At 29.7% G+C, this 12,238-nt stretch overlaps 1 protein-coding gene and 1 long non-coding RNA gene across 2 annotated transcripts in view; one reads left to right on the top strand and one right to left on the bottom strand.

Moving 5' to 3' along the window:
* Nucleotides 1-12,238, top strand: part of LOC139425710 (uncharacterized) — a 126,122-nt gene that overhangs the window by 61,390 nt on the left and 52,494 nt on the right. The window lies entirely within an intron of this gene.
* LOC107449122 (putative adhesion G protein-coupled receptor E4P) overlaps nt 7,178-12,238 on the bottom strand; it is a 55,948-nt gene continuing 50,887 nt past the window's right edge. Inside the window, exons 12-13 of the mRNA XM_043055188.3 lie at nt 10,775-10,943; nt 7,178-7,351 (exon numbers count right to left, since the gene is read on the bottom strand). Coding sequence (XP_042911122.1) covers nt 7,292-7,351; nt 10,775-10,943 — 229 coding nt within the window. The 3' untranslated portion in view covers nt 7,178-7,291. The remainder of the gene's footprint in view (nt 7,352-10,774; nt 10,944-12,238) is intronic.

Here is a 12,238-nt window from a genome sequence, read left to right on the forward strand (position 1 = left end):
TTACTTTTTATAATTTTATTTAATAATAGTTGAAAAAATTTGAGTTTTAAGGTATACAATTTTTTATGTAATTCTAAAAAATGAAGTATTAAGTGGCAAAATACTAAATTTGAGTGAAATCGGTCGATTAGTTTCTGAAAAATCGAATTTTTTAAAATACAACAAGTTCAAATTCTGTATCTTACTATTTAAAACTGCTATCTTTAAAATGATTTTGCACTTTTAAATTTTATACCCAAAAACTAGTATATAAAAATAGTGTATATAATTTTATACCCGATAAATAGTAAAATAATTTAAAATTTTTTCGACTATTATTAAATAAAATATTAAAAAATAAAAAATTTTACTGAAAGTTATACTTTGTATGGAGTTAACTTTGAATAAATAAATTTCATAATTTTGTTCAAAAAATTTTCGATTCACTTAATAAGTTCGCGAGATATAGGGAAATAGTCAAAATGTAAAATCTTCCAAATTTGGGTCCAACCTTTAAATCGCACTCCTGAGCAAACTATTGATCAAACCATACTTCGTAGACCATACTTCGTAACTTAAAACATCGTCTGCAATAACTAATTGAAATATTTAAAGTCACCTCTTCGAACATTTAAGATTGTGTCCTAGAACGTGAAGATCCGATCATTAGATCGAAAGTAATTCAGGATGGTCCGCTTTTAACTTTGCGCACCACACAATACTCGTATTACAACAGATATTATTGAGCTGAGGTCGCACTAAAAAAATTTAATTCTCTTAAGTGTGCCATGGCTTGAAAAAACAGTGTAAAACAAATAATTTTACTTGTTTAACTTATTTTAAGATGTTAGACATAAACATTATTTCTCTCATTAAAGGTATCCAAATTCAATTTAATTTAATCAATAATTAATTTGAAGATGCAAAAAGCATTTCTATTTGCTGACGGGTTTCTAAAAAGAATTTAATAAGCTTCTTAGATTTTGAATTATTCTTCAACATTTCAATAAATATTTCATGGCAAATAGTGTACACAAAAACATAATCAAATCCTATAGTTTTAAAGAGCAATTTTTTTTCCCTCATAAAATTATGTGCATTTTTTAAATATGCAATTAATGTATATGTTGCCGGTAAAGTATGAAGCGCCGGCATTAAATAGAATGCCTAGGCATTCTATTTAATGCCGTTTTTAGGCAAAGTATGAAATATGAGAAGTATTACAACTTTCCCTAGGCATTGTATGTAATGCCTAGGCATTCTATAGAATTCCAAATGCTATTTAGGCAAAGTATAAAATAAACGTCCCAATGAGGTTATTATGTAAATGATGTGCATGTTACTGTGAATGACCGAAATCGGTGGTTGCTGACTTTCACCGGCGAATGTTGACAATCACATAGTCGCTTTGGTGAATGTCCGAAATATTTATTAGATCCGATTTGATATTAATTTATTCGTAGATATGACTATATTTATTCAATATTTTAATACTTACTGACGATAGATTAGAAGAAACATCAGTGTTTGGAGTATCGGGCAAATATATACCGGGGAATGGCACTTGACCTAAAAAAATATCAGTGTAGGGTATACCGGGCAGTGGCACTTAACTAGACCTAGTATATATTTCGAACATTTACCAAAGTTCTCGTAATACTAGGTCTAGTTAAGTGCCATTGCCCGGTATACATTTGCCCGTTATATCCTACATTGATGTTTTTTAAGGTTGAGTGCCACTGCCCGGTATACCCTACACTGATGTTTTTTAAGGTACAGTGCAACTGCCCGGTATACATTTGCCCGGTATACCCTACACTGATGTTAAGGTCAAGTGCCACTGCCCGGTATACATTTGCCCGGTATATCCTACACTGATATTTTTTTAAGGTCAAGTGCCATTGCCCGGTATACATTTGCCCGATACTCCAAACACTGATGTATCTTCTAATCTATCGTGAATAAGTATTGGAATATCGAATAAATATAATCTATCGTCAGTAAGTATTAAAATATCGAATAAATGTAATTATGTCCACGAATAAATTAATGTCGAATCAGAAGTAATAGATATTTCGGACATTCACCGGTGAAAGTCATTGCCCGGTATACAACAAACACCGATTTCGGTCATTCACAGTAACATGCACATCATTTACATATTAACCTCATCAGGACGTTTATTTCATACATTGCCTAAATATCATTTGGCATTCCATGGAATGCCTAGGCAATGTTTGAAATATAAATAATTTCATACTTTGCCGGCTAGTTTTGGGCATTATATACAATGCCTAGACATTCTATGTAACGCCGGATTTCATACTTTGACGGTGACATACAAATTTTTAATAATATAATTCAAAAGAACTTTTTAAAAAAATTTTCATATGCAATGATTAAAAGTGAAACTTAAAATAATGATAAAATGCAAGCACACAAATTGTAATTAAAGTTAAAGAAAGTGTAAGTAAATAAAAATTTTGAAATTTTACTTAAATGAATAATTAACCACTTTAATATAATGGAATAATACTGTATGAATATTACTGTAATGAATAGCATTTTCTAACATTTTAAATTCTCTTAAAATCTGTCTTGTTAATTAAAATTTACGGAAAAAATTACTTTTTATGGTCTTCCTGCTCCAAACTTTCGGTTGCATTTAAAATAAGAAAAACGTTTCAAAAATATATCAAAATTAGCACTCTTAGACTATCTCAACTCAAAACATTTTAAAACCCTTAGGTAGAAATAATACTCAACTTGAACGGGAAAACAAAATTTATGACTACTAATTCCAGTACTTTTAAAATGGAACTGAAATTGCAAATTGGAAAGCTACTGATACCATAATGCGTTTCAATAAAAAGTAAATTTTTCAATACAAATCTTATTAAAATTTTCTGACCAAAGTAATTAAAATAGTTTCTACATTTCAGTAAAATCTTTTCAAGTGATTATGGTTGGGAAAATTTCTAAAGAATGTTTAAAAGGAAAACCATTTTAGAAAGAAATTCAATTAAAACGGTTTCATAAAAATTTTAAATCTACCAAATGTACGCTTCTTCAAAGAATATTTAGCGAATAGTTCTTGGAATGTGAAAGGTAAATTAGAGCCATAAAAATATATTTGAAACAGATTTATCTTTAATGATCTTCTTTCGCTGGAATTATGATGAAAGTTTTTTAAAATTTGTTAATCAAAATGGCGCGTCGTTCCTATGTGATTTCATTAAATGGAGCAGTAACAAATGATCCCTGAAATTTCAATATAAACTAGAAAAATAATCTAAAAGTTAAATTTAAAATCCGTTTTTTAAAATAAACACGTACAAAAAATTTTGGACGTGATGTAATGAAAGGCTCTTCCGAATACCAAAAGAATAAAAACTTGCTTTATTTTTTTAAGAATTTTTTGAAATATAGAATACATTGAAACCTCTCTTACATGCAGAAAAGCACCATAAGTTTTCATAACATTGTTCCAAAAAAAGCTACATTATTTTTTTAGATTTTGTTGTATCATATAAAATAAACAATTAAAACGTTTTACAGATTATTACGAGATAACTCTCAGAAACTAATATTTTTGACACACAAAGAGCATCGTATTTAATCTCCTTAATGTATATATATTAAGATCCTTTTCAAAAAGGCAGTAAAAAATATACCCTGAAAGAGATATGGATTAAATGTTAATACATGAAGATCAAATGCTAATAAATAATGATAAATATAAGGATCAAGTTGTATTATAAGGATAAGGTTATGTATAATAAGGATTATAATGTTAATATATTAGGATCAAATGTTAATAAATAATGTTAAATATAGGATTAAGTTTATATATAAGGAATAAGATTATATATAAATATATAAAGATTAAAATGTTAATGTATAACGATTAATCGTATTTATTCTCCTTAATGTATATATATTAAGATCCTTGTCGAAAACGCAGTAAAAAATATACCCTGAAAGAGATATGGATTAAATGTTAATACATGAAGATCAAATGCTAATAAATAATGATAAATATAAGGATCAAGTTATATTATAAGGATAAGGTTATGTATAATAAGGATTAGAATGTTAATATATTAGGATCAAATGTTAATAAATAATATTAAATATAGGAATAAGTTTATATAATAAGAATAAGGTTATATATAAGTATATAAAGATTAAAATGTTAATAAATGAAGTTAAATGTAATGATTAGGCTGAATGTTAAGGATAAGATTATATATAAGAACATGAGGATTACAATGCTAATATATAAGGATCAAATACTAATATATAAGCTGATAAAAAAAATAAGAAATGCTATCAAAAACTAATGAATCTCTGCTGAGGAATGCGATACTGGGAAAAATCTGTTTATTGCTGAAAGAAACAAAGGAAAAATAAAAATGATTCGTTAGAAACACCTCCGAATTTTCTCATGCAATCAGAATAGTTTTGATGTTTTTCTCAACTATCCTTCACCAAAGATTCTATAGTTTTTTCTTCTTTTTCCACTTAATTATTAATTGTGGCTTACTTTTTTTTTAACTTTCTGACAAATATTCGAAAAATATCGTCAAAGATTGATCATCACTGGATATCCTGTTTACATGTTATATTGAGTACAGACTTGGTGTGATGAAAAACAGAGTCACGAAAATGATAAGACTGTGTAGAGGATATCCATATAAAGTAAAGTGAAATTAACTTCTGCGTCTGAATGTTGGGGTCACTGAATGTTTTAAAACTGAATGTTGGGATCAACCTTACTAACAGCAAAGCGTACCCATAGAAGATCAATATCATTGGCAACAAAGGCAAAAGTATTGTTAATATTTCTTTCACCATGAAATTTGAACAATTTAAACTCTTTTTCTTCAAAACTGTAAATTAAATACTTCATTACACTTTGGAAAAAGTATGGTCAAAACTACCAGAATATGGAAAAAAATTTCCTTATTGCTGACTCTAAGAGAACACCAAACACTAGATAAATTTTGTCGAAGCACTTTATTAATTTTGGAAAAATGAACAATATAAAACAGTTTTATAATATGAGATATTATTTAATAAATGTGGTACAAACTTGCTAATTTTAACATGATACTTTAGAGCATGGCATAAGACCATTTTTAGTTTTGCATTTCTTACTAAACATGTGGTGATAAGAATTATATGTTTAAAAACCAGAACTTCCAGTAAATCTCTATCATATGAACGGAAAAATCAACTAGTGAATAGTTTAAATACCGTATATTTTGATTTTATTAACTAGATTTATGCTTTTTTTACCAGAAATTGCCATACCGTGAGATAATTTTACCAATTTTATTTCTCTGCGTATTATCATTATAGCCATACGTATTATTATTGGTAGTAATAGTGGTTCTTGTTATAATAGTAATTGTTTTGTTGTTATTATTGTAAGAAAACCTGTAAGACGTGCTGCTTTTTTAATCTTTTTTTATTAGAATTGGAATTCTTAGGTTCACCTTCTAATCAAAATAAAACTCTCATTTAAATCCAGTAACATAGTTAGATCAAAAATATAAAATTGATAAAATAATAGTACCAAAATATATGATTTACTTCAAACATAGTTTTTTTCTTTTAAATAAAGTATTATTATAGAAATTGGATACGTTTCTCAGATAGTTTTTCTTTAAAAGTAGTGAAGACAAAACTTTTGGGCTTAGAAAGAAAGTCACTCTATCAATTTCTGTCATTCAAGGGACATATTTCCCAGTGAAAATATTGTTCTATTATGTCAGAGCAGACAAATAAATAACCAGATTCAGAAATACATCAAATGCTATATTTTGACATTGCTTAGAATTTCAAGTTTTTAACATACATTTACGATATTTCGGCAAAATAAAATTTGAAAGTTACCTGCAGTGGATTATAAATGTTGGTTATTCTGTTGTTATTGCGCATTTGGAAGATAATTTTTAATATATGTTGAAGTAAATAAATATAATAACTTTATGAAGTAATTAGATAATTTAAAATAAATTGAGAATTGATATACAAAAAATTCACCTACAGAATTACCTACAAAATATTAATCACTATACAATGTATTACCTTTCATATCACACATTACAAATATCAAAATTTAGATAAAATGTCATACTTAAAGTAATTGTAATGAAAATATGATGCCCTGAAGAAATTGAGTAGATAGTTTCTAATATTTATTATCCCTTAATATTTTTATATAATAATAAATTCAAATTTAAACTATACGCAGGATATTTTGAAATGTACCACCTAATATACAAATTAATAATCGTTGTTAAAAATCGAATGGAAAAAAATAAATACAAAAGTGATCACAAATTAATATTCAAAAGTTAAAAAAAGGCTAATGAAATCTTTCAAATCACAATTGAAGAAAGCGAGAATGAAAATATCAAAACCTGTTTGTTACCGGAAGGAACAAAGAAGAATTATTGTGGGATTTTTAAAAATACCTTGAAGTTTCATCAGGCATTTACACCAATTTTGACATTTTTCATCTCATCTTCTTTGCTAGTACTTTTGCAGATTTCGATGGTGATTTCGTAATTTCTTCATTTAATATTTATTTACAACTTTAAATGCTTACATATGCTTTATATATATATATATCAATCACCGAAGAGCCCTTACATTATGACCAACCTCCATCTGTAACAATGGGCTCGTTTCATGGTTTCTCGCCCAGGAACAATGTTTTCATGGGGCACATTAGGACCCATAATCCTCATAGAACAATCCCTGACGTCTGTAAGCTACTTGAACATAGTTGCAGACACCAGGTTCACCCATTCATGGCAACAGTTTTTCCTGCGGGGGATGGATTACCAACAGGATAATGCACCATGTCATAAGGGTCGAATCGTCGAGGCGCCTCTATTTTCCTAAATGCTTATTAAAAAAGAATGCAATTTACAGATATTTTTAAAGACGCTCACTTCTTTGTTTCTAATTGTTTTGCAATTAACCCAAACCATTTATTTTATTTATGTTTATTTTTTTTTTCTTGTGTTGTGATTTTGTGTTGTTCTTTCGTTTCTGAGCTTTGTTTTGTTTTTGTTTTGTTTTTCAAAAAAAGAGGCATGGAAAACATTTAAAAAAATTTATAATCACATTAAGAAATATTTTTTTAAGGAAACATATATTCAAATTGAAAAATATTTCTTAAGATTTAAGTGCTACTAATCAACTAGGTGCTCAAAATTTACAAATTTAAGTAAAATCCCCACAAAATGTACAATTTCAGATCAATATAAAATGTGCATTCTCTCTTCCAAATAATTTATGGAGCTCTTGCTTCTTTCAAACAGCATTTAAATACATCTTTAACTTTCTGTCGCACCTGCGAATTAAAGTACGTAATTTGTTAGATAATTAATGGAGCAACAATTACATGAAAAATATACAATATGGTTAAAAAAAATTTATCCAACATGCATCTAATCTAATGTTTAGAATCAATTTGCAAATTTTCAATTAATTTATAAATTAAACTCAAGTTAGGCACATAAAGAGTCCCCACAGAGGGGATCTTATAAACTTTTAAAGCGAAGCTTTTCAGAACAACATCACAAAGAAGTTGTTTACGGAAAAAAAGCTTATTATAAAAAGTTTTTGACAAAACAAAAGCGAACCTAAAACGCCCTCAAAAACAATGTAATGATTAACTGAAATTAGTTTTTGCTTCAATAACATCTTTCAACCTTTTGTTGTTTAAAAAAATTCAATTTTGCTGATAGGAAGGGGAAAAAAACATTAAGCTATTGTAATTTATAGCTTTTCTTATCTGTTTTTATATTTTTTATTAGATTTATACTATATTTCAAGATACCTGTATAGAAACTGTGCCAACTTGTTATTCTGCAAGCAATTGCTTATGTTGTTTTTTTAATGCAAATTCGTGTATCTTTGCAAAACTTCCATTATTGATCCTGACTATACCTATCGTAACATTAAAAAATATATTACTTTCAATATATGTTCTGTTTCCATTTCAATATAAAAGTACTCTTATTTTTTGGAAGTATTTATATAAAATAAACTTTATTAAAATTTGATATAACGAGTTACCGACTCGATATAACAAGTCGCCGACAAAAAAGGTCCAAAAAAGGTACAAAAGTCTTAAAAAATACAAAACTTACAGACACAAAAGTCTTAAATTTATGAATTTGCTTTTTTTTATAGTAAACTTAAACTTTATCTCTTACTATAGTCCCTGTGCCACAAAGAAATACCGCTAAAAAAATTAAATAGCAATGCAAGCAGTATAACGGATTTCACGTGTCAAACTTAAGTAGGGTCACAACTTACTTATCTTTCCTTAAAGGCTATATAGTTGCTTAAGTATCCATATGTTAACATTTTAAAACGTTAAAGGTAATTGTAATCATTTAAAAAAATACCGTTGTTGTAATCGAAATGCATATTGTTATATCAGGTACGAATCCAAGCGATGGCTGGTAGATACAAATTCAGCATCCGGCTTGCAACAACCACAGTGTCGACGTGAAATATCCTCAGTTGTAGAGGGATCATGGGTTAGAGCAGTGATGGGCAAACTCTTTTGGTCGAGGGCAGAAAATCAAAAAAAAAAATGTTTGATGGGCCAAGTAAAAAATTCAAAATGTTAAAAAAAAGAAGAAAAAAAGCGATATACAAGTTTTAATTTAAATATTTGTGAGATGAAGGAAATTGCGATTTCATATATTAAGGTTCGAAGTGAGATGTGCTTATTTTAAGGAGCAAGGCTCTAAATGCTTTTCTGTTAGTCTACTTCTTAAAGGATTTTTTCTAAGGTTCACAGTTGAAAACGCTTGTTCACATATATAAGATTAAGCAAACATAGCTGGTAGGGCTAGACGTTGGGTAGGAGTCAGACTAAGAGAGATACCTAGGAGAAGGAAAACTCCGATCCAAACCCGTACCCAGCGTCTGTACTTCATGTTAGGAGCGGCTTGGATGTCTGAGGAACTAAGACAGTCTTCTACCTCCGGGTGCTCCAGTCTTCGGACAAACAGAAGCTGCAAATTACTTTACCATGAACCAGTTGACCAATGACTTTTGTACCACCATCTCCCGCCTAGCTACCGGCCATCTTAAAAGTTTTCTATTTTCCGAAGGAACTAAAATCCATCCCATCTGCCCTAAATGCCATTTACACGGGGCATCCGCCGATCACATCCTGAACCGTTGGTCTTCTCTGGGAAGACATTTACTCTACTCCTCTTTTGGTATTTGATTTTCTTCACGTCAACCGGTTCATAGATCTGGTCAGGCCAGAAGAGGATAAGCAACAACAGCAAACATAGCACTGATTTTCTGGGCATGAAATATTAAATTTTGGAAACTAGCTTTTGGTAATGATTTGCAAAACTTTGGCATAATTAGAAACAACTGCTTCAGATGATTGTTAGATTGCCCGCTCGTTGGAGCGTAAATTGCGCAGTCTGCCAAATGTGAAGTACAATTTACCCATATTAGATTCCATAAGTCAGCTCCTCGAGAAAGACAAACGCTAGTTGGAGCCAATCTACGGCTATTTTATAAAGAACTTCTGCTTTCAACATTTTACCAATTGAAACTGTCTGTGCTAACTATTTCCATCAATTTATGTTTTGCAGAACAAAAATAGAGAAAGTAAAAATGTCATCAGTACTTTGTTAAAAAAGGAAAAACAGAAATTATTTTAAACATAGTCGAAATAAAAATTCTATCCGCGGGCCGGATAGAATCTTCCGGTGGGCCAAACCTGGCCCGAGGGTCGTAGTTTGCCCATCCCTGGGTTAGAGTCTCTTCGCCGTCAGGCTAACCATGGGAGGGTCTCGTTGTCTTCCTCTCCATGCAACGCAAATACGGGTTAGTTCCATCAAAAAGACGTTCACGGAGGCAAATTTCTCCCAATACTTGATCCAGAAGTTCCCTTGTTTTCTAGATAGGGTTCAAAATATAAGGCTACGTAGTTGAACATTAGTAGTCATAGACTCAAAAATTGGGGTGGCTGTTCAACGATGGTCATAAAATAAAATACTATTACCAGAGCCGTGGTGGCTCAGTTGATAGAGCGCTCGCCTCCCAATGAGGTGACTTTTCCAATTCCCAGCGACAACTGGTAGTTACGAATTCCGCACTCGGCTCAGATCGACCACAGTGCTGACGAAAAATGTCGTCAGTGGTAGACGGATCATGAGTTAGAGTCCCGTTGGCATCAGGCTAACGGTGGGAGGTTTTCGTGGTTTTTCTCTCCATGCAATGCAAATGCTGGTTAGTTCCATAAAAAGTCCTGCAAGAAGACAAATTTCCCCCAACACTTGATCCAGGAGATCCCTTGTCTTCTGGATTGGGTTCAAAATTACAAGGCAAATTACAAGAAGTTGAACTTTGGTAGTCCTAAACTCAATATTGGGTCGGGTGCTCAACGACGGTTATAAAATATTATTACCAGTAATATTTGGTTGCAGTTATTTCATAGACGTTTACATCACTTTGGGAAGGAAATTTTAAAATTCAGACTTTTAAGTTTTTATTTTTCGAATTCAAAATTTCAAATGTGTTAAAGTCTTCTGAAAGAATTCAGAATTCAACAAAAATAAAAATACCTTTATAAATCAATTCCGTAGTTTCTAAGATGTCCAAGTTCGGTCTTTTACAATGAATTAAACATACAAACAATCAAATTTTTTTATTCAATCAGCAATATCATTTCACTCTTAATTATATAAATGTGTCAAAGAAAAGTAATCAAATATTTAAATTTGATTGTTACCTCATCATTTCCCAACGTATGGAAGAAGAATACCAAAACTCCAATTATTGTATTTAGAATTGAAAAGACACTGTAGAGGCCTAAGTTTTGCTCGTAATCCGATAATTGTCCCACCACAAACGATGACAAGATCAAAGGCATTAAAATCAAATTAGATCTTTGATGTATCCTAAAAGTAAGAAAAATATTTTATTTACAGGCTTTAGAAATAATTGACAAAATACAGGGTGTCCTAATTTAGATTGAGTTTTTTAAATATTTGTTGTAGGAACTAGTTAACGTTTAAAAAAAAGCAATTCTTGCAGCAAACTCACGTCATTTCCCATAAATTTTATATCTCATAGCTTTTGGTTTTAATTCAAAAAGTTTTCTATAAATGGGGCTATAGTACGTAAATAAAAAAAACTACATTACATTAAAAACCCCGAGTCGTAATCCTATACATGTCGTAATCAGACAATGAAATTTTTATACATCAAAGCACAATGAAAAAAACTATAAAAAAGACCTTAAATTTTAATCATCAGCAATTGCGAATTAAAACTAGGGTCTTTGAGGAGAAAATTTATGCACTTTTGTATTAATTTGTTTAGAAATTACATTTCTAAACATAACTGTATTTCCAGTAAAAAATATTTTAAACCGTCAATCTAATTTAGAAAAATTTTTATCGATTTTTTTTAAAAAATGCAGAAATTGGATTTCTTTGTTTTCTCGGTGTTTACAACAAATATTTTTATTTCAATGAGCTGGTGTAGAATCAATTTACTGAAAAATCCTTCCTGAACAAGTTATATAAAAAAAATTGAAATCAGTTCCAACTTAGGTCAAATTAATTAATTAAATTTAATTAATAAATTATAATATTTGAAAAAACTGTATTAGCTTGAACTAATAGTAAGAATTTGAAAAAGGAAGAAATTTTGGAACCAAACATAGAAGAAATATGAATTATTAACAAGTACTTTGTCTAGACAACAAAAAATAAACATTGACTCGTATAAAATATATTTAGTTTTAATTTTTCTAGTAACGAAACAATTCCTAATATTCAACTTAATCTTCTTAAATTGTTTTTTTTTTAATCCAGCACAGCGCAAACAGCGGTCATCACTTTGCATTAAGACAGACTAATTAAGAAATCTTATATTTTCTAATCACTTCTCATCTATTTCTGTCTTATTGAAGTGAGGCCATAAACTTTGGAGACATTAGAAAATGTCATTCATTGATCAATCAGCCTGATTTTTTATGCAGTTCGCAATAAACCCACAAAAGTGAAAGCTCATTGTAAAAAGCGTAGTTACAGATGTCATACAAAAAAAAAGTTAAGCCTGGGTAATTAACACATTTTCTAGTAAACTTAAACGTTTATTGACTAATTGTAATGAAATATTCAGTCAAAATAAAAAAAAACTATTGCATTTTCCAGTTAACTTGACTGAAATGCTGATGACCCTACTA

This window comes from Parasteatoda tepidariorum, chromosome 8, assembly GCF_982258835.1.
Source record: "Parasteatoda tepidariorum strain Cologne lab strain chromosome 8, Ptep-v5.0, whole genome shotgun sequence".
In the NCBI taxonomy this organism is placed as follows: Eukaryota; Metazoa; Arthropoda; class Arachnida; order Araneae; family Theridiidae; genus Parasteatoda; species Parasteatoda tepidariorum.